At 41.2% G+C, this 22656-nt stretch overlaps 1 protein-coding gene across 1 annotated transcript in view; it reads left to right on the forward strand.

Moving 5' to 3' along the window:
- The window catches only part of ACSL3 (acyl-CoA synthetase long chain family member 3), a 49923-nt gene extending 38326 nt beyond the window's left edge, over positions 1-11597 (forward strand). The window contains exons 9-15 of the mRNA XM_075268882.1: positions 792-931; positions 2477-2649; positions 2898-2972; positions 4012-4203; positions 7135-7249; positions 8809-8966; positions 9426-11597. Of these exons, the coding sequence (XP_075124983.1) occupies positions 792-931; positions 2477-2649; positions 2898-2972; positions 4012-4203; positions 7135-7249; positions 8809-8966; positions 9426-9583 (1011 nt within the window). The 3' untranslated portion in view covers positions 9584-11597. The remainder of the gene's footprint in view (positions 1-791; positions 932-2476; positions 2650-2897; positions 2973-4011; positions 4204-7134; positions 7250-8808; positions 8967-9425) is intronic.
- The last annotated feature ends 11059 nt before the right edge of the window (positions 11598-22656 follow it).

The raw sequence follows: 22656 nt of genomic DNA on the forward strand, positions 1-22656 counted from the left end.
CATGGTGTGAAGACGTCCAGGTACAAATATTTACACCGATTTTCTGCAAGCTTCTAAGATGAGTGATAGAAATGGAGCAAGTGCATCACATGTGCCTTGTGACCCTTTCCACGTCACACTTTGTGAGGTTTTATTACAACCCGAAGGATGTATGTCAGCCATCATGGTGGACAGTTCTAAATGCTATGTATGTGTATTTTACACATGGCCTCCAGCCTAGAAGCTCCTTAACCATATGTCGTCTTTTCATGATCATGATTTTTGTTTTTTTTCATTTGTGGTTTTTTTTTCTTTTTTTTTTTTTTCCCTTCTTCTTCTTCCCCCTTGGACACCTTTCCAAAAAATAACGGTTGACAAACATGCTTTGGATACCCTAGAAAAATATACCGTAATAAGTGATTAATAGACTATAATGGGGTCCGTGCGCTTTAACTGCACAGCGCTCCTCCTAAACACTCTACTCCTGCTATTCGTGGACTTGGTGACTCTCCTTTAGTCGAATAGTGGTTTCCCCTGAAACGAGCATTTTTTCCCCGTAGGCTATAATGGGATTCGATATTCGATCAAGTAGTCGAATATTGAGACTCTACTCGAAACGAGTATCGAATCTCAAATATTTCACTGTTCGCTCATCTCTAATCCCTACATACTATAGATGACCATACAATAACTATATCATTAGCTATACACTGCTTCTCCTTACGTGTTCAGGCCTGCTATTTTGCTTTAGCTGGTAATTTCTGATTCTAAGCATTTTTATATAATAAGATATCATTTTCTTTTTATTTTAGGAAATCATGGACCGCATTTATAAGAACGTCATGAGTAAAGTAGCCACCATGAGTCCTATTCAGAAAGGTCTCTTTGCCCTTGCATACAACTACAAAATGAAGCAGATCCAAAGAGGTTACAACACACCTCTGTGTGACAGGTAATACTCCTGATACTGAGGCTTCAAAAGTCTTCCTCTGGAGCAGGGGTGCACAAACTTTCTGGTTCAAGGGTCATGTTGTCATATTGAACTACTCCCAAGGCTGTAATAAAATTTAAAGGGGCATGCTCATATGAGATATTCAGGGCAAACCAAAAGTATTTGCTATAAATAGCTGATATGTGGGAGTTATACTTGCCCATCTGTTTGGAGAATAGGAGGTCCCCTTCTAACCCTGCACGTGGGCAATCCAGGGAGGAACACCTTTGCCTGCATGTGGCTCTGTCCATTGTGGTTTATAGGTGTTGTGGTAACAACCTAGCATTTCACAATTCCCCTGAATTATTATGGAGAGAGCTGCATGTGTAGACTCTTTTCTGGAGAGCCACGTGTGTCTAGAGAGTCCTCATTCTCTTACATATGGGGAACTTGAAGATGGCTACATGGTGCGAGCTATGTGTCCCTCCTCTTCTCTTTTGAGATGTGAGCTACCACACGTGGACAAGTCTTTCTGTGTCCAGGTGGTTGGCACTGCCCAGCATGGCATTGCAGACCACTAGTGTGGTCCCAGAGCATGGATTGTGCACTCCATCTACAAGGTGTTCATTCTTTCATATTCTATGACTGCACCCAATTCTTGTTATCCCTTCTCTAGTTATAGAACTGCTTTGTTTGGCCGCTATCTTAATTTATTCACTTCATTGTTGACACTGAATTTCTGTGGCCACTGGGTTTATCTGCTCATTTCCCAAGTGACTTAGCTGCCTGCTCTCAGGGGGGAAGGGAGGGGCTGACAAGCAACAGAGCTCCTCAGATAGTGGAGGGGGGCAGGAAAGAGCTTCAGGATTACTGTGCTGTCTATCTTCTGCTCTTCCACTTATCAGCTGGTTTAATTGAATATGGCTGATAAGGTCTGAGATAAGGAGGTCATTACCTTTGTATGTAATGCAAGCAGACTCAAATCCAGCTCTGCTACATCAGCTTTTACTTCAGCTTCATACTGTGGTAATGCATTTACAACCAATCCCTCATTACTAAACTGCAAACATAGCAGATAGCAGAGCATCCCGCCCACCAATGTGAAGAGAGCACAGAGCTCTGCAGGCGGCAGAACAAGAGTTCTGAGAATACCCCTTTAAAGTCGTAATTTGCATTCTAGAGAAGTAGGAAGTCTGTGCCTGGAAAGTGTAATGGCTTTGTGTAGCGTTCATAAGATGGAGCATGTGTAGTCGGTCCTCTGTCTTTCATTCTGGGTTTTCCTCTTCTAAGAATCTGCGAATCTATGTGAATCTTTCCAGCTGTTTTCTTGTAGAATTGTTCTGAAGAATAGTGACCCTGCAGGGTAAATAAATCCTGCTATATCCTGGGCTATTTGTGATCTCGTTGTATAAGCTCTTACTTATTAGTTACTGTCACTCTATAATATACAGTATATATCTGCTTCTTGTGTATCAGGACTTCTGATCCAGTTACGATCACTCTTTTACTACTTTCTAGCCTTTGAGGTGTCCTCTTTTTAACATTTTGTAAATTTCCTGTTTTCAGGATTGTGTTTCGAAAAGTGAGGAAGTTACTAGGTGGAAAAATGAGAGTCCTCCTGTCTGGCGGAGCACCGCTGTCAGCTGCCACCCAGCGATTCATGAACATCTGCTTCTGCTGTCCTGTTGGTCAAGGATATGGCCTTACCGAAACATGTGGCGCTGGCACAATCACAGAAAGTGAGTGTGGTCTTTGCTAAGACAACAGCCATATAGTAAGGGCCATTTTCATGTACCTTATGAGGCAATTCAGTTAGTAGAGGAGGGGCATTGCACAGCTGTACATTACAGACAGTCCATTGGTTTACCAAGAATTGTGTACTGCTGCCTTCCCGTGTTGTGGTGTTGTAACCTCTCGCGGTCAGGTCCATCACATCATATAGTAGATCGCCATCGCTTTACCAATCTTAATATTTCTTCTTTTTCAGTGTGGGACTACAGTACGGGCAGAGTCGGGGCACCTTTGGTCTGTTGCGATATAAAACTTAAGAACTGGGAAGAAGGTAATTTCAGAGACTTGCATTATTTGTGTCAATGATAAAATAACTTCAAAGATTTAGTCTTCTTTCATTGGAATAACTTTGAAATGTGTTTTAATGGAGTTAAAAGGCCATAAAAATGCTTTGTTGTCCATCTACTGTTCCTCCATGATTGCCTTCTAATGGGCTTTAGAGAAAGATAATGGTAAGCCATTCTTTATGTCCGTTGCTATCATTCGTCATAGGACAGAAGCTTTCTTCCGTCATGTTTTTTACTTTTCTGACGGAAGAAATGGTCCACTACAAAAGTAGAGAAACCTAGTGTCTGTTTACATTAGAGTTGGTGGAAGTGGGCACACATGGAGGGGGCTCTGTCTATGTCCATTACTCTGCTACAGTTCACGTCCGCTGCTGTCATACTATGACTGATAACAACAATGGACACTGAGAACAGTCGTGTGAACGTACACTTAGACTGGCCACACGAGATCTGCTGTTCTTTTATGGAAACCTAAGGTTGAGCATGTTTTATTTCCATATGCCTACTCCTTGTTTTCACCACCATCAGATATTACGGAAGAGTTTTTCCTTCAGAGCTTCTATAGTTGAGGGCTGTAGAACATTGGGCAGTTTGGAGAAAATGCTCATTCCCTTATCATGACCCATGTGAGTAAGGCAATAATCCGCTGACAAGGATTGCATCTTGAGGAGTCAGGAATTTGAGGAACACCAGAGAAGAGTATCCTTGTCATGCACCACCTCCTCAGCTCATACACTAGTTATGTATCGGTTTTGCCTGAACTGTTAAGTATATTTATAGTTATATTTAATTTTTTTTCTTTGCCATGAGACTTTCTACTCTTAATATCCTTCATGCAGTTTCCCAGGATAGAATCTGTGAGGTTTAGGCTTGAAATGATTATTCTCAATAGGAGTTATTAAATGCCTATTCCCATTGCTGCCATTTCTCTTAACTCTGCTTTGTATTGAGGTTAAGGGTCATACTATTCCTTCATTTCTGTTTTATTTGCCATCCTAACTTATAACTCAATTCACCACTTAGGCGGCTACTTCAACACTGACGAGCCTTATCCCAGGGGAGAGATTCTGATTGGAGGACCTAATGTGACCATGGGATACTACAAAAACGAACAGAAGACCAGAGAGGACTTTTTGGTGGACATAAAGGGCCAGCGCTGGTTCTGTACTGGAGATATTGGAGAATTCCACCCTGATGGCTGCTTAAAAATAATTGGTGAGTCTTAGGGAATCCGAGAAGTGATTTCTCATCGCCTGTGTAGAGACTTCCTACGATTTCAGCCAATGAAAATGCACAAAGCAGATTTCTGATGCTGCCCTATTAGATCCCTATTCTATTTATTAAAGGTGTTTTCCAGTGGTAACACTTTACCCCTACCCACCTTACATTCCCCAGAGCCTCGATGCATATGGAGTAGTAGCGCGCATGCATGGACATTATGTTCTATGGAACAGATGGAACGTTGTACATAGTTATCTTAGTCTGGCTCATAGAAGTTATTAAAGCGATGATGAAACATGCACACTGCCGCTTCTTTCACATAAGGGACGCTGAGCTCACTATTGGAAGTTAAGGAAATCCTTTAAAGGTGATCACAGCCAAAGTAGTTCCCCACTTATCCCTCACTGTCGAAACACTAGCTGGTAAAAGAACATGTATTGTATGATTTCCTACTCTCGTAAATGTCTTGTGTCTTCTGATAACATGCTGGCTCATAGCCATGAATCACAGTAATTCCTATTAACAGTACTGAATAAAGAAGCTGATCAGTTCAGGTTTTGTGGCTGACTGCTGCAGATTTCACCCTCTGCATTGCTAATGGTGAAATCCGTGATGGAAATTCACACTATTAACAGCAGAAAATAACGGCTTTATCTGACACCCATCAAATATGGCCTCTTTTTTTAGCGATGCTGGTATGGTTTTTGCAGTGAATTGTTTCTTGATTTTAGTATAGGGACTAACAAGACCATAGGGATCGTTGACACGGGTTGTGAGCTTGCAGAATTTGGCCAGAATGTTAACTAATACATTTTGGTTATCTTATTTTTTGCAGGATGTAGCCAGGCATATCTCTGTGGGCATATAGTTATATTTTATTTAAAGTATTAATATGGGTGTCATAAAGACAGATTTTTTTTTCGTGCTAAGTAGAGAAGAAGCAGTACTAAAAGGGTTGTTCCCATCTTAACAAGTTATCCTCTGATCATAGGACTGAGCACTCTTACCCCAATGATCAGGAGAACTGTGGAGCATTTAGTCCCCCAGTGTCAATGGATAAGGGACTAACCTATGAATAAGGGATGGCTTATTTAGATGGAAATATACCTTGTGGGGAAGGTAGCTCGGTAAGAGCAGGGGTGCGGACCCAACTAGTCAGAGACAGGAACACAAATCTTGCAGCAAAAAAAAAAAACTTTCTTTGTTAAAAAAAAAAAAAAAAAAAAAAAAAAAAAAAAAAAAAAACGCAAAATAAACAAACCTTTACTTAAGGCACAGGATAAGCAAAATAAAATTCAGCATTAACTTCAGGCAAAAAAATCAAAACAAAACCTGCTCATCTGAGGGCTAAACAGAAAATACTAACTGTATATGTGGCTGGTAGTAAGCCACACGTAAAATCAATCAACCAAAACAACAGTGTACATAACACAATGCTCTGTGTCAGGACAGACCCAGGCACTTCCTCTCGCTCTCAGGATCTGCCCTGATGTGCAGGCTCTGCGGACTTTTATGGCCCAGTAACAAGCCTGGGACCCACTCCTGGACTGCAGATTATTCAAGATCACACATATGTCAGGGATCTTGGGGAGATATACTGTGACTCCAGCACTCTGCCTGTCACCTTCTCATACCCTTTATAGTGGCCATACATGTTAGTGTGGTCAGCTGTGCCAGTGATTTCTGCGGGACTGGATGACCATATAATATGTACTTGACATTTGCCTGAGATTTGTTTGACCTGTGTCAGGGGTGAAAAACTGACTGGGCCTGATGAATTTCAACACGCCAGATCCTTTATTCTGAAGGGAGGTAAGATGCCCCCAGAGCCCATGCCTACTCTGCCAATCTAAGGCTTGTGTTCACGCCTGCACCAGAGTCTCCTTTGGATGGGACTTGCTCTATAAATTATCAGAACGGAGCATGACAACCCCTCCTTGAACAGCGCCCGTGTCCATGAGGCCTCACTCCAGTGGACTTGCCATGGTTGGATTGTTGGGCGATATGACTGGCCAAAGCTTCCCTGCCTATAGCAGCAGCCGATAGCTCACATTTCTGTGGTTGGGGACCTTTTTATTACAAGTGTTGTCATAACTTGCCAGTAATTCTATCAGCAGATACAATGTTTTTAGAGATGGTTGTAAATGCTAAATAGGTGTTTTATGTCGTAAGTCATACACAATGTATAATCTGCTTAAAATGGAGGTTACCTCAATATGGCCATTCTCTCTTGTTTTTAGCATATATAAGTTATATATGAATATACAGTGAACGTTTAAGGTACCAGTTTCCACAGTTGCTATCCAACGCCTTTTAACAACCTAAGTTTTCCAGTAGTCTGTGTACTACTAAGAAGCCAATCGTAGATCTCCTGTAATCTCCTTTTAGCGCTCTCTTAATTGTAGTTGCTCTGTAATCGATAAGACGACCGGTCACTACTAACAGAGCCATCCATGGAACACACTGACCCGATTATAAACATCCATAGAGGGCGCTGTGCCTGTACACAATCACCTGCAAATACGTAGTAGAACTAGTGATTTCCCTGAGACGCTGGTTCTTGATAGAGATTTTTTTTGCACTCATTTTGTTTTTTCACATGTTCAGATATTTTGTAGCTATAGAGAAAATGCTGGGGTCTATGTGTTTCTGAATGGCGCTCATAACTTCTATAGATACGATCACCTAGGATCTGTTCAATCTACATCAGAGACTCCATTTGGAACCTCTGTAGGAGATTGTCATATTTGCCCGAGGAGAGATTGCACAGCATGGTGCTATTTTTTCCCATTAAAAAGACAGGCACCTTGGTGGAACTCGGTGGATTCCATTGTAAGTCACTGGTGTCCATCGTCTGAGTGATCCACTGGTGCGTTGTGCCTTGTACTTGTACAGCAGATCTAAAATTTTTAACTTGTTCTCTAGACAGGAAAAAAGACCTGGTAAAGCTTCAAGCAGGAGAATATGTTTCCCTTGGGAAAGTGGAGGCGGCTTTGAAGAATCTCCCAATTGTGGACAACATTTGTGCGTATGCAAACAGGTGAGGACATCTCTTTATAGAAATGACTGAATATCAGACTATAGTTAGATTTTTGGGGTGCTAGGCGAGGTCTTTATTATTCCTCTCGCTTATATAGCGCCATCCTATTCCCTACATCTTTACAAACATTGGGACAGAGTTACTAAACTGTCGGCTTTAGGCATTAAAAACTATGATGGATCAAGGAGTTAACCATGTAGAACATGTCGATCCTGGGCTGCAGTTCTTTGTCGTCTTCTCACCATCCTCTTCCTCCAAGACTCATCCTTTCCATTGATTTAACAATGCCTGGAATGTTTCCAAGTGCTGTAGTAATGATGCAGGATTGTGTGGTGAATGTCATCCTGGTGCTCGGATTGCGTCATGCTTTATTTCTTCTGCATACAGATGAGTAATATCTTTCCAATACAATAGACTTCTTCCCTGGTATTTACGTCTACAGAAGTGTCTGCTGTGAAGAGCATTATGTGATGAATGATATAATGATATAATGTGTGTTATTCTGAGCAGGACATGTTCTGTGGGTGAATAGATTCTTGCTCTTATGTCTTTGGTAGGTTTATTTTCTTCATGATTAGTTTATAACTTATATAGGATTGAGAAGCCATACAGAGACTATACCTATTTGCCCCTGTGACTAAGAACTCCCCCAGAAAAGGGTATTGCCGACACATAAGAATATCTGTGTTACACGTGTCTGTCCCAGTCTGACCAGTGATCTTCTGACTTGATTTCACTGCATTACATGGATCTATGATGATCTAAGTTCAGGTCCGTATAATGAATGAAGAGATAATACACTCATCTGTATTAGCTCTTATGTTAGGTTCACACTAGCGTTCGTATTTTCAGTTCATTGGGTTCACTTAGGGATCCCAAAAATGGAAACCCTATCCGCTTAAAAAGCGGAAAGCCGCGGACCCCATAGACTATCATGAGGTCCCGCTGGATTTCTGTCCAAACTCGGCAGAGAGAAGCCTCCTGCTTGCAGAACTTTTCTCTTTTCGTATTTTAAGCAGAATGGGAGTCCCTGAATGGTCACACAATGGTAGTGTGACTGGAGCCTTACTGTGACTCTCCAGCCATTTACTCCTTGAATACAACTTTCTTGGGCAGATAAGATACAAGTCAGCAGATCAGATGAGCATGCATGTGTTTAGTAAGTCAGAAGGAATAGCTGTGGACTGAACGAGCATTTGGCTTATAGCTATTGGAGGCGTATGACCAGATTTATTTCTCCTCTGTGCAAGACACACAGATATGGTTTACAAGGTTCCTGAACTGATTTGCTATAGAGGGTGACATTGTTGGCTTCTGAATATTGCTGACCTTGCATGGCGCGGATTTTCAACTAATTTTGGAAAATTTCTGTAAGCGGGTATGATGTTTTTCCTCTGTTGGTTTTCAGTCCATGCTCATTTGTGACATATTCACATGTTACATCATTTTTTGGTTTAACAGCCACAGTGAATTGTTTGTAACTGAGAAATCCTAAGCAATAGTAGACTTAAGTGAATAGAAGATACCTGTTTGCTAACTTTTCATGCTTTCTGTTCCAGCGATCAGTCATATGTGATTGGCTTTGTGGTGCCAAATCAGAAGGAGCTTGTCAAGCTGGCAGAGAACAAGAGAGTGCAAGGAAGCTTTGAGTCTCTGTGTAATAATCCGATCATGGAGAAGGAAGTGCTGAGAGTCTTGGCAGAATCTCCTGCTGCTGGTAGGTGTCTGATAAGTGGTCGGGAAAGTAAAGGGGATCATAAACACAAAAATTGCATGAAAGCCCCCAAAACATTGTATGTTCTTGTTCTAGCTACTCTGAGTACAGGTTTATCATTACACACACTTATACCTTGTCGACAGGATAGGGGGCAAGTGCCATGTTACTGGGAGGCCAACTACTGGGACTTCCTCTAGCGATTGGAGAAACAAGGGGCCATGAAATTCCCCCTGCACCTTCCATGTGATGAAGTGCTAGTGCACTTTTCCAACCAACTCTCCATTCACTTCTATGGGGCTTCTGTAACGAGAAAAACCCTTTTACTGTATTAGAACCTATCCTAATTGTCCAGCTACCTAGTAAATGTGCAGCTCCAGCTCCCTTTTGAAGGTTTACGGTTTCACATGGCATTGTTGTAGTAGTCACAACTGATGGCAATTGTTTTGGGTTTTTTTCCAGCCACTCTTGAAAAGTTTGAAGTCCCTGCTAAGATTCGCCTTGTTTCTGAGCCTTGGACTCCTGAGACGGGATTGGTGACAGATGCCTTCAAGCTGAAACGCAAGGAGCTTAAGAGTCATTACCAGGAAGATATTGAAAGGATGTATGGGGGAAAATGAAGTCTTGGGAGCCTTTCTCCGATACCCCTCACAGTCTCCTATTTTTATTTTATTTTTTTCCTCTTTCTTTGGAACAAACAGTTACTTCTAGACCTTGCTGCAGTAGACTGGACTAAGAGCCTGTCTGCAGCAAGACCTGGGATCAATGGAAAAGCTTGAATATCCCCTATATCAAAATGTTTCTACAAGACATAGGAAATTCATAACAAAACAAACTTGCATTATATTCTTTTTAGTAGGCAAATCTGATTTTCCACCCACCACTTGACCATGCAGTTGGAATGAATGTTATGGTTTATTTTGTTGTTTTTTTTTGTTTGTGGGGGTGGGAAGGGGGTAGGGATGTGGACAAATGAGTTACCGTGGCCTCCAACTTCAAGAACTGTACAAGAGTAAGTCTCCATGCTGTAAAGCTGTTACGTTATATGGTGTGGGGGTTATCCTTGGTATATGTGTGTGTGTGTGTATATAATATATATATATATATATATAGATATATTATTGTATTGTTTGTTTTGTTTTTAAGGTGGATTATTTAAAGCGACAGTTCAAAGCCTTATTTTTAATAAGTTTTCTTTCTCTGTAAAGTATTTCCTACGGGCTTTCAGGTCAGCGGAGGTGCTTTATTTGTTTGCACAAGGTACTTGAAGCTGACACAGACGGGGAGTTTTTAGGCTGCTTCACTGAGCCGGTCAAAAAAATATTAGAAACCTTTTGTAAGACGAGGTCAGTTTTTAAAAAGATTTTGACTGTGTTAATTGTAAATCCAGACTTGCTGACATGGTTTAGTGCAGTATCTTTTCCATCAGGTACCTTTCAGTAAGCTGTAGTGTGAATATATCTATTGTCTGTCAGTGCGTTCATATATCTGTTCTCTTGGCTACGCTGGACCTGCAGCAAACAGTTCACTCAATTTTAAAGTGCATTTCTAGTGATTCATTTGTAAACTTCTAAAGACATCAATTTTGCTGCTTAAATTAAAGTTTAGGATTAAATGGGTGAGCTAAGCTGTTTACTTGCAAGCTACACACTCCATTCATATTAGTATTGGAAAGAGTAACAGGAGACTTGAGATATTCCAGCCCTTTACTTCTCCCCTGCCGATTGTGAGATATTACTGCAGGCCTTTACTTGTATCTTGTATAGATAAAGAGAGGTGAGAAATCTTTCCTACACAGGTAATCTGTGTATCTGTAGTATCCAAAAAATTCCTGTAATCGCTGCAGCATCAGCGCTGGTTCAGGTAAGCGGCCTTTGGAGTCAGATAGGAGTGTGACCACCACAATATACTGTACCAATAGAGTTTGCAGGCGCAACAGGGCAGATTTATTATTCACTTACACAAGTTAAAATAAATTTTAAAAAAAGTCACAAACCTTGGGTTTCCACTACGTAAATTGTCAGATGGTGATAGTTCTGCAGTAGTAATGGCTGACCTAAGAAGGGCAAGGCTTTACATATGATACTAAATACAATTAGTTAAAAGCACTGATTTATTTTTATTTTTTTCCCCCGTAGAGGTATGCACTTAATGTCAATTACAATTGCTGCAAAATAGGATTACTGGTGTAGCAAAGATGGGGGATCCATGTATCGTCTCCATGCCTGACTGACTGGTCCTTTCGGCCTGCTTCCTAGAAGTCCTACAAGTCGTACAGACTATTGGCCCAGTGTCTTTTTATTTTTTCTTCTTCCATGGTTACACTACAGATTACGTGTTACATCTTTTGAACCTTGGCTTCCGCTTTAAATAATCCCCTTTAATGTTGTAGTCCAAACATGCTAATGTACATGACTTGTAAAGTGCAGGACGTGAACTTTGTACCACAATGAAAAAAAAAAATCTCAAAAATTTCTAATTTATTAACCCCACGAAGGGTTTTAGGTCATTTTTCTCTGGGCCTATGTGAACAAGGTTTGAGTACTGTATAGTGTGTAATTGCATTTGACTGTGTCTATAAAATACCGTAGCTCTTTTGTCAGGTGGGTAATAAAACACAACCCGTCCAAGCAATGCTTTTTCACCAAATCTTCCCATGATCTATAGACTGCTGCCTTCTAAACGTACCCTGTATATTCAGTGCTGCAGGATTTTATACGGCTGAGTGAGTGCTGGATTGTTAGAGACATTATTTCTGTATATCTGTAATGCTGTTTGTCACGGTCATTGGTTTGTATCTCGCCTATGGAAACAGAGCATCTGCATAGTAAGCCGACCGAGGCTCGTATGATAGAAGTTGTCTGGCTGAACCTATTATAATGCATCAGTTCACTAACATTGCTGTGCTCCAGTCATGTAACTTGTTCCTGTTTTGTTATAGAGTGCTTGTAGTGTTCAGTATATGTCCACGATAGATATGAGTATTCCAGAGAGAAGAACACATCCCATTGGGTCAACCTGTTTCTTAAAGAGGACCTGCCATCTCTCCTGACATGTCTGTTTTAGTAAATACTTGCATTCCTTATAAATAAATATTTCTGAAGAACCTTTTCTCATTGTGTCTAGTGCCGTTCCTTTTAGTATTCCTTCTAGAAACTCTCACCATTCCGCTGGTCAAAGGGTTGAGTCCCTACATACTCAGTCTGATAGTTTAGGATTGACTGTGCTGGGACACGCCCCCAATTTGTACCACCCAGTTGTCAATGTTTTTATTAATTCAAATACATGACTAGGAGGAATAACAGAGGAACGGCACTACAGCGTTCTAAGAAAAGATGCTTCAGAGTAATTGCTTGGAGGATATATGTATGTACTAAACTAGACACGCCAGAAGTGGTGACCTTCTTACTGTTGGTTGTTTACACCTGTATCATTCCTATTGTACAAGTATCTGGGCTCAGAGGGATTACTCGCTTCATATTGTTACCATTTATTCCATCTGTATAGCATTAGACCAGAGAACGGTTGCATAAAGTGGAGCGTATAAATGAAATGTATGTATATACAGAGTCCTCACCAGAGCTTAGGTTTTCATGATCAAATAGCAGTGTTTATATAGGATGTATGTTCTGTATCTGTTTTTATTTTCTCCTTTTTTTATTGTAACTAATATCTGTGGTTTTGTGCACTCCAGAAATGCTTGCAGTGACCTTCACTTGTTTTTTGGACTGTTCTCCATGACTTGACCTTAGAATGATAAAGAACACATCAGCACTTTAGAGCTAAGTAGACCCAGTCAGTAAAAGCAGAGTATACATGGCGTACTTTTCATTATCTGCCCATCACTCCTCTTTGTCTCCACATAGGGGGTCCCATTTTCTATGAGGAAGTGCACCTAAGTGTGAAGAGAGGAAGAAAAGCCTAGATAGATGCTTCAACCCTCATGTGTATGTGCAGACACTTTACCTGCTCGTAGATTTACTAAAAGTGTCTATTAGACAGTCCAAAACTGCACCAGGTTTGTCACGGTGTCTGATGCTGTATGATACATCTGGGGTATTGTTAGACTATCTACTATTACACCACTTATTACTTGGCTTAAAAACTTTGGCGCACTGTTTCACAGTTAAGGCTACGCCTGTTTCTGATCAAATATGACGTGAAAGCACCTTCAAATTATACCAGAATTCTGGGGCTTTTTGCTCCCCTTGTTATCATAGTAAATATCTGAATATGGATAAAATCTATTATAAGAGATGAGGGAGGTCAGGACTCGTCATATTGCTCAAATTCTATGTGATTCGTAGGGGCAGATTTACTAAGACTGGCGGTTCATGTGCCAGTCTTAGTAAAGGTTCTGGCCCTTTAATAAATCAGGTTCACTGGCGTAGGTCAGGGACTGGCATAGATTTCCTGTATAACTTGCTCCAGGAAACTAGCGGACCGGCTAAGGTGTCCCCTGCTCTACCCACTTTTGTGGAAAGTGGCACGCAAGCTGCAGAATGGGGTCTGTGACACTGATTTGGTGCAAGAAAGGACCACATTAGCTTCTATCTATGCCAGGAAACTATTGTAGGTGGGATAATGAATTTTCTCCACAGTGCCATGATTGCCTGATTTATACACAAATGGGAAAATTTACTATGGTCGCCGAGGATAAATAAGGCGTATCAAATTTTAATTTTTTTTTTTCCAACTAGTTAGACAAGGGATCATGGCTTGGGTAAAAGGGAGTGCAGCTTAAGATGTAATATCTTGCTTCTCCATTTCACCAAAAGTTTGGTGTACAATTCCTGACTCTAAGGAAGCCAACTAAAAGGTGGTATAGACTCACTTTACACAGTCTAAAAATGCACAGAAATGTCATCCATCATCTGTCACTGTGATAAATATGGAACATTTTCGGACTGTCTAGTCTTAGTTTATACAGTCTAAGTAGTAGTTATTGTGTCTGCAGATCATTGCGGCCTCATAATGCAAAGCTCAATTTGGCACATATACAAATACAGCCTATGGTACTGGTAGTAAAGGCTGGGCCATCATTCTAAATAAAAACAAAAACTATTTATTCATGCTAGTGGTGCAGTGTACCGTCCGAGAAGCAACGTTATAGCATTCCTCCGATTACAAAGCAACTTTTCATAATGAATAGTACATGAGACTGTGAGACAATATATCTCCTGGAAAACCATCTTTTCTCCTTTTAACTGGTTGCTGCCCACCTTAAATCTGATACAACTAATAGAATCGGAATCCTAACAGTGAATACAGGCCGTCAGCCTCACAGACAGACAATAGAAGTCTATATAAAAACGAAGTATATGGAGATGGAGGAGATAGACAGAAGTTGATCAGGCTGAGTGAACAGTTAAGGTAGAAGCAGCCTGATAAAAGGAGAGATTTTTTTTTTTCCCAATAATATCTGTTATAAAGTTTCTTATATTCACTTATACTATTAATTTATGTAAAGTTGCTTTATATAACTATAATACCGCCCTTTCAAATCCGAAACCTTTTAAGGCCCTGTCCACCTCTGCCACAATGTATTGCTCCATTGGATCGAAGATCAAGTTATTCGAACTTTAAAACGGTCTTGATCTAAAATTGTCTCCAAGGTTGCAAACTACAAATACAATGGTTGTAGTCAGATCCTGCAATCTTACTTCAGTTTTGTTGTTCCTTGCTTAGATTTGGTAGGTTAGCAAGACATAGGGGACTGGTGGGGTGGATGTGACTGCAGGGATAAGGCTACACGGGGTGTTTTGTAATTTGTGACTTCATATAGGTCTCTAGACTTAAGTTGGGGGGATATTTTCACTCCGATGTATTTGCACAGTTGCTGCATTCATTTTAGAGCCATTGATGCCGTTTTCTAGCACAGGCTACCACGAGGAGCACTTGAAATTTTAGTGGTTTTAGCAGGGAATTTACATTGTTTACAGCCTTGCAAACTTTACAGTGGAAAACACTTTTTAGAAGAAGGCGCAGTAAAACTTTACATTGCAGACTTACTTTTTTCTGCGATGTCCTAATTTATTATATTGTTTTGGCGTATACATTAAGGCCCTCTTCACAAGTAGATTTGCATTGATGACTCAGACTAAAATTTATAGCGCAGTTCACATGCAACAAGAGAAATCCACACCGGTTTAGGGCGTGCAGCAGATTTCTCAATTCATAGCATGCCCTATTAGGGTGTATTCACACGTCTTTGATTTTGGCACAGATCCCACACTATAAATCTGTATTCCATGCATGTTAATGGAGTTTCTTCGCTCACATGCTTGGAAAAATTTCAATACAGATTGGTTGGTTTGGGTTGGTTGATGCTGATTCTCTGTTGCATGTCTGCAGCACAGGTCCCAGGTTACAGCCTTGGATATGTTGTGGACATATATGCTGGATTTTCATCTGATGTGTGAGCATGGCCTTTAGGATTTCTTCCTGGTTTGATATAGATGTCAGAACATGTGGTCCAAGAGTTGAAAACACAGTAGTACTTATTCACTTTATATGACGGTGATGTATTACTGGTAGTGATGAAGACCCCCAATATACCCTGATGTGTATACCCATTGCCCTTAATACAGCAAGTGTCCTGTGATAGATAGATAGTCCTTACTGGCATGATAGCTTTTACTTTATCTTCTTTTTAGCCATTATTCTCATACCTGTAGAGAAACTAGATATGTGTCCCATCTGTATTCCAGGTTATAGGGCACTAGCGGTGTGTGATTTAGTCCTATGCTGTGAATGGTAGGAAGTATGATTTTATGTTTTTTTTATTTTTTCCTGTTAATAATGTATTTTTGCTATTGTATTTTGTGTCTTAAAAGCAATCCAAGGGACGTCCATGATGACCAGAACTTAGAGTAGTTTTAAAGGAGCCTTTGATGCCAAATGTGAATGTTCAGCCACTACAGACCAGGTATATTATAGAGATATGGCCGAATAAATATTATAGAATATATGTGCAAAACGTCTTGGCCTTTTATGACTTTATATTGTAAGTTTAGTGGATGTATACAGGGATTAGTATCATGTGGGGAGCTGCCATTAGATGGGTTGTCCAGCAATAGAAACAGGGGTCTGCTTTTTTTCCCCAGAATAGCCACCACTCTCGTCCATGGGCTGCATCTGACCACCCTATGAATTTGGATGGGGTTAATCTACAATATTACATACAGCCTATGGACTATTGGTTTCTGCTTCTGAAATAATAAAATAAATCATGATCAAATTGTATTTAACCCATCAATACAAACTGTAGGCCGGTGTTTGGTGCACTGTACCCCAGGAACATTTGCATCTTCTAATGTCTGACACAGCCCTGATCTCCTCCATATTGCTGAGCGTCCTACCTCTCCCTGGATCAGAACTTCTTGTACAGTGCCTCTCTCCTCTATAGAGAAAACTATTTTGCCAGTGCACCTGTATAAATATATATATATATTCTTGGGTCTGTATATTCTGACTATCTTATGCTTCTATGAAGCAAGTCCATTATCCTGGCTGATAAATGACATTCAGGGTGGCGTTTTTATAAGACAAGGGTCATGGCGTGGTGTCTCTTTCTATGAAACCAATAAATCTTTTTATATAAAACACCTTCTTCCTAATATTTGTGTACGACTTAAATGTGATCTGTTTCGACCCTTTGATCTTTGAATTGTATATGGCCTCTTGTTTGTAGCCGAGCCCAGGGACTGCCTGATTTCAGCGTTTTTGTTACAATGTAAGGGTATGAAGGCGTGGGCTCTGCTAGGGATTGAGGCAAAATGTCATTTTTGGATTAAGTTGTTTATTTATTGGTTAATCTAAATGGTTTGCGGTTTTCAAATAAACTATGTGAATTAACTTGAGTTGTGTCGTGGTCATCTGTTCATATCCGCAAAGAAGGGACGCCGCCGTCCAGTCACTTCCTGCAGAATGTCAGCCTGTTCTTGATGGATTTTCTTGGAGAGAAGTGAGTTCTGAAGGAATGATTGTCCATAGAAGAAGAGGTGAGAGCTACCATGAGTCCTGTGTCAGTAAAGCATACAGAGACTATTCACATGTGGGGTTGCTTTTCATCCAAGGAAGTGGGTTTGCTGACAATTTTTGCACTGCCATGAATAAAGAATGGTATCTAAACCTCCTCCAAGAGCAACGTCTCCCAACCATCCTACAGAAACTTAGTGATGACCAATGCACCATGTCACAAGACAAATGTGATCACTAAGTGGTGAACGAATCCTCGAATTTTTGTGTTCATGTCCTGGAAACTCACCAGATCGACAACTTGTAGCCAATCCTTAAAAATTGGTTGGAAAAACAAAAACTTTTATTTTATGTTTAGCAAAAAGTTTAATAAACTTAAGCAAGAATGGGATTTAGCCAACAAGCTGATTGCAGGAGTCTTGATATATAAGGGTCAACACTTTAAATATTGAGTCTGTATAAAATTGATGCATTTGTCAATAGTGTAAAAACTTACGAAACATTTATAAATCAACAAAATTGTATTAAAGGATCAAAAAAAGGGCATAAGACATCAAAAAATAGGTGGCCTCGCCGGAGCCCAAATACATGAGGTCCACCCCAATACAACACACATTGGAAACTAATCAAAAGCTAGACCCCAGGAGAGACTGGTGTCAAATGTCCCATAAAGAATAGGAAAACTTATGAAACCTTTTATAATTATTCTACAGCAGGAGTGCTCACACTTTTTCAGCATGTGAGCTACTTTATAAACTGACCAAGGGATAAGATCTACTACCCACTTCTTGTGGGCGAGGCCAGGGTGGGTCTGTGGGGCGGGGTGTGTTTGTAGGCGGGGCCAGGCATGTGGGCGCAGTCGGGCGGAGGGTGAGAGCAGGAGACAGCGGCGTTCAGGGATCCCCGGTGTTTGCTTGTTCACAGCGCAGGCTGAGAGTTATCTCCGGACACTTGCAGGCGGGGCCTGCAGACACTGGGGGATCCCTGGTTGCATCCCGCGATCGACGTATTGGGCACCCCTGTTCTACAGTTTACCATACAAAAAGACGGACTAAAGCAGCAACTACTATACTTGTGTCAGAAAGAGAACCAGGCAACAACTTTTTTTTTTTTTTTTGCACATGTACAAAGTCAGACGTGCAGGACTTTGTGTTTGTGCAAAAAAAAAAAAAAAAAGGTATCACGGTGAAGAGGCTGCATATGAACACCGGCAAGCCGTCCACGAGCAGTTTAGACTGGCTCACAAAGGGCTAGTGTGAACGCCCCTTTATATTAGAACTGACCTTAGTTGTATAATTTGCATACAAAACTTTACAATACTTAATAAACAGAACATTAAAAAGGGCTTGCTAAGGTGTCTTGGGCAGGGACTCTGTATATGGCCATTAAAGGTACTTTTATTTTTCCCAGGACTTTTTAATTGAAGACCTATCCTTAGGATAGGTCAATTGAAAATCCATGGGGGGGTTCAATACCCAGTATCCCCATGGATTAGTTGGTTGAGGCATCACAGGTCATGTGTGTTCATTGCATTAGAGTAGTTTATTAATTTACTCCATAAACCAGCTTGACTTACAAGGGAGATTCATTGGTCATTTTTAATTGATGACTTGTCCTAAGCCTTCATCATATAATAACTTCTGGAAAACCTCTATAAGGGTGCATTCACACTACGTTTCCTGAAGCTTATTCTGAACGTAAATCACGTTCAGAATAAGCGGCGTATAAAGCAGCTCCATTCATTTCTATGGGAGCCGGCATACGAGCGCTCCCCATAGAAATGAATGGGCTGCTTCTTTCACTGCGAGCAGTCCCATTGAAGTGAATGGGAAGTGCCGGCGTGTACGGCTTGGCATGAGCAGAGCTAGCCGTATACGCCGGCACTTCCCATTCACTTCAATGGGACTGCTCGTAGTGAAAGAAGCAGCCCATTCATTTCTATGGGGAGCGCTCGTATGCCGGCTCCCATAGAAATGAATGGAGCTGCTTTATACGCCGCTTATTCTGAACGTGATTTACGTTCAGAATAAGCTTCAGGAAACGTAGTGTGAATGCACCCTAACACTCACCCACCTAAGATTGCTAACTTGAGAGACTGGATTTGATTCTTCTACATGTATACCAGGTGAGTTTTCAGAATAAGCTTGTGTGTACATGAGTAATAAGACACCTTCTGACTATTAGATGACTTGTATCTTGCATTTATAGCAGATTATCCTTCTGCTTGCTGCATGTTCGCTTTCCCTGATCTCATCTCAAAAGTGGGTAGAGGATAGAGGTTTCTATGTCGTCTCCTATACACAGCAGCTAAGTGGTAGCATGCCATAAGAATCAAACCAAAGCTTCACACCATAAGGTAACACTGCCAAAAGCAGCAGGGAGGACATTATGCTGCAGTAGTGAACAATGTTACTGTGGTGACACAGAGCACTTACTAGAAGAAGCAGCAGCCATGTATGGGTCTCTCCTTTTCTCTGCAGCTGCTCCCTGCGGTCCTTTGAGGGGCATATACTTTTTAACAGCATGATAGGTGAACACTGGATACAATCGGTAACTCTAAGACCATGCAATGTTTGGAGAAGCTTTGGTATCAGGGATAGGACGAAGAAGAGGACCATGTCATTATATTGCATTGTTAGGATACATATAGAAGGACGGTATAGCTGCCGCTTTATTACCCAGACTCCTTAGCACTGCTTATTTGGGGATAAATGATCAAATGAGTTGGAAATAGAATTTATTCCCTTCTTGGTTGTCACCAATGAAAGATATTGAGGAACAGTTGGGTTATCCCAGTTAGACTGTCAGCAGATCTTGGCAAACTCTGTGGGATACACGAACAAAAATCACCGTGGCTTGTTGCCAGCTCATCTCCTGTCAACTTTCCAACCATCCGTTATGAGATGTTATACTCATTTGTTATGGGTCGATCTTTTTCTGTGGCCTCGAGTATTCATGTACAAGTCTGCGCTGCCCAGTGTAGGAGTAATAACATTACTTGTATGGCTGTATATTCTACATCATTGCAGCTATTTCTCAAGTTTTAGGGGCTTGGATGTTTCTGCTGCAATTGTGTGGTCCCAATGGCCGTGCAGAAGCAGTCACACTTGGGTCCCTAAACCGCCATGATCTCATGTAGTAACTATAGAAAATTCTGTGTAAAGTAATATGTTGTATGTGTTTCAGCATATAATGTATATAGCACTCATGTCTTGAGATCTAGTTACATGTGACAACTGTATCATTAGAAAATCTAATTTAGTGGGTCATCTCTGGTCCTGATGGATGTAGATACAACCAATAAAAGATCTAAAGGGGTTAAAAATATGGATTTCCTCTATACGGCGGATACACAATGAATGGAGCAGGAAGCAGACAGCTCTGTTCACTGTGTAGTGGCCAGACCAGGTACTGCAGATCAGCTCCCATTGATGTGAATAGGACCTAAACCTAAAGTAACTCAGTTCAGCCACTGTCTGCTTCCTGCTCTGTTCTCTGTGTATCAGCTACTAAGAACAGCTATTCCATGGGATTGGGTATCAGAGTCTAGGAAATCTGATATTACTGACCTATCTTTAGGATAGTTCATCAATATTTGTAGCCCAGAACACCCCTTTAACTGCGCCATTCAGGTCCATGCATCTACATACATACAGTGACAGATGTGTCCTGCAAATTTTGATTTTCTGATCACTTGGTATATAGACATTCTGTCACTAACCCAGAACTGCGTCTCTACAGAAGTGGGTTCATGACTGAACCTACAGCAATATATCCAGGTGAGCAGTTCACCAGCTGTTTTGTCTGCGTTTTTCCAGTATCCACACAGTGTACACTATGGAGCACCACATTTCTTTCTCTTCCCTCCAGTGAATAACTTTAGGTACTGTAGTGTGCTTGGTTGCAGCTTTTTCTGTAGAAACTATAGCTCTTAGCTTTGGTAGACACTAGAATGGAGTGGGTAAAATCGGGTATTGCCTGGGCTGCTATGGATCCATTAGGTGGCGCTGCCTGTGACTGTTAGTATGAGGCACTAAATGCTGTGTCCACTTCCACCCAGACCAGTTAGGGTTTTACATAGGAGAGACATAGTTAGCCTCTACTTCTGCAATGCAACATCGGAAAATGCTAAGGCTCCTGGTTTGTTAGCCATGATGGGCGGCCAGACCACACAGCTAACCCTCCTGGAGCTGAAGCAGCGCCACCTACTGGATCCATGACACTCCTTTTAAGTCACTCCATTAAAGACTCAATCTTACAGCTATCCTACTGACATAAACTTAAAGGGGTATTCTGATCTTTTCAGCTTTTATCCTATCAACTGGATCAGTGAAAAGGGTCTAGAATGGTGGGGGTCTATCATCTGAATGGAGCCTCAGGTCAAGTACGCCTTCTTCTGCCTCATTCATTGTCTGTGGACTGAACTCTATCTCTGGTAGTCCTATAGAAGTGAATGGAGCAGTTGTGCATGTGCAGTCAGCTACACCATTCATATTGGGGTACCAAGACCCATGTTCTGTGCATCCCCTTTCCACTCAATGGGGTTAACGTAACATTGCTAGAATACCTATGGAACTAATTTCTTAGCTCTTATTTAATGTACTGTTACATAAAGACATATTTGTGTTTTGCTCTGAATCCTAACAGTATTTTATGGGGTGGGGGTCTGTAATTATCATATAATTGGCTGGGAGTCTCGGTTCTCCAACTCTCTGAATGACATCACCAAGCGCTATCAATTATATTGCTTTCAGAAATGCTCCCTGGTGAATAGTCCGTGAGAGGACAGACTTGTAATCTAATAGAAGCCTTAACTCTTCTCTGGCCATGTAACGGCACAAACATGACTGTCACCATGTACACAAAGCCCTCTCTACACGGGACAGACATGCTGCTGAATTTCCGTCAGGGAAAATTTATTTAGGTATTAATAGTTAGAGAGCGTAAGGAGGCATTCACACCGAGTAAAGTAGCGCTGATTCTGCCACGATAACTTGCGGCACAATCGGCGCTGGTAGAAAGCCTCCCATTGACTTCAATGTGTTCAGTTTTCCGCATGAAACCCATTAAAATCAATGGGAGGCTTTATATCAGCGCTGATTCTGTTGTGAGTTATCGTGGCAGAAACAGCGCTACTTTACTCTGTGTGAATGCCCCGTAAGGGTATGTTCACACAGATTTTTGGGCCGAAAACGGCTCCCATTGACTTCAATGGGAGCTGCTCGCTTCTTTTTTCTACTAGCTAGTATCTTGCCACGGATTCTGCAGCTGAATCAGCCGCAGCATCCACGGCTTTAGACACGCTTCCATTCATTCGGCCCTACAGAGCGGGATGCCGCAACAGAATGTCTATGCTCCATCGACATTCCGTCACAGCGAGCGGCACAGAATGTTCACACAGCGGTAAAGGTTTCCGCGCCCTTTTCGTCCATGTGATCTTAATCTACACAGTCTGCAAATTCGCCAGATTATCAAAATGAATGATAAATTTGGCATATTTTAACAGTGTCTAGTTTAACTTTACTCCACGTTTTTGTTGTCTTGCTTTGAGCCAGAAGTTTACAACACAAATCTTTGTGCATTTAAGTCGTGCCCACTTTTTTACCTAGTTCTAGCAAGTTTGAAAAATTTTAGCTCAAACCAGATGTGCAAAAAAAAAAAAGTTTGCACCAAAGGTACGCCACAATTTCGCTAGTATCTAGGTCCAACACCA

This window comes from Leptodactylus fuscus, chromosome 3, assembly GCF_031893055.1.
Source record: "Leptodactylus fuscus isolate aLepFus1 chromosome 3, aLepFus1.hap2, whole genome shotgun sequence".
Lineage (NCBI taxonomy): Eukaryota > Metazoa > Chordata > Amphibia > Anura > Leptodactylidae > Leptodactylus > Leptodactylus fuscus.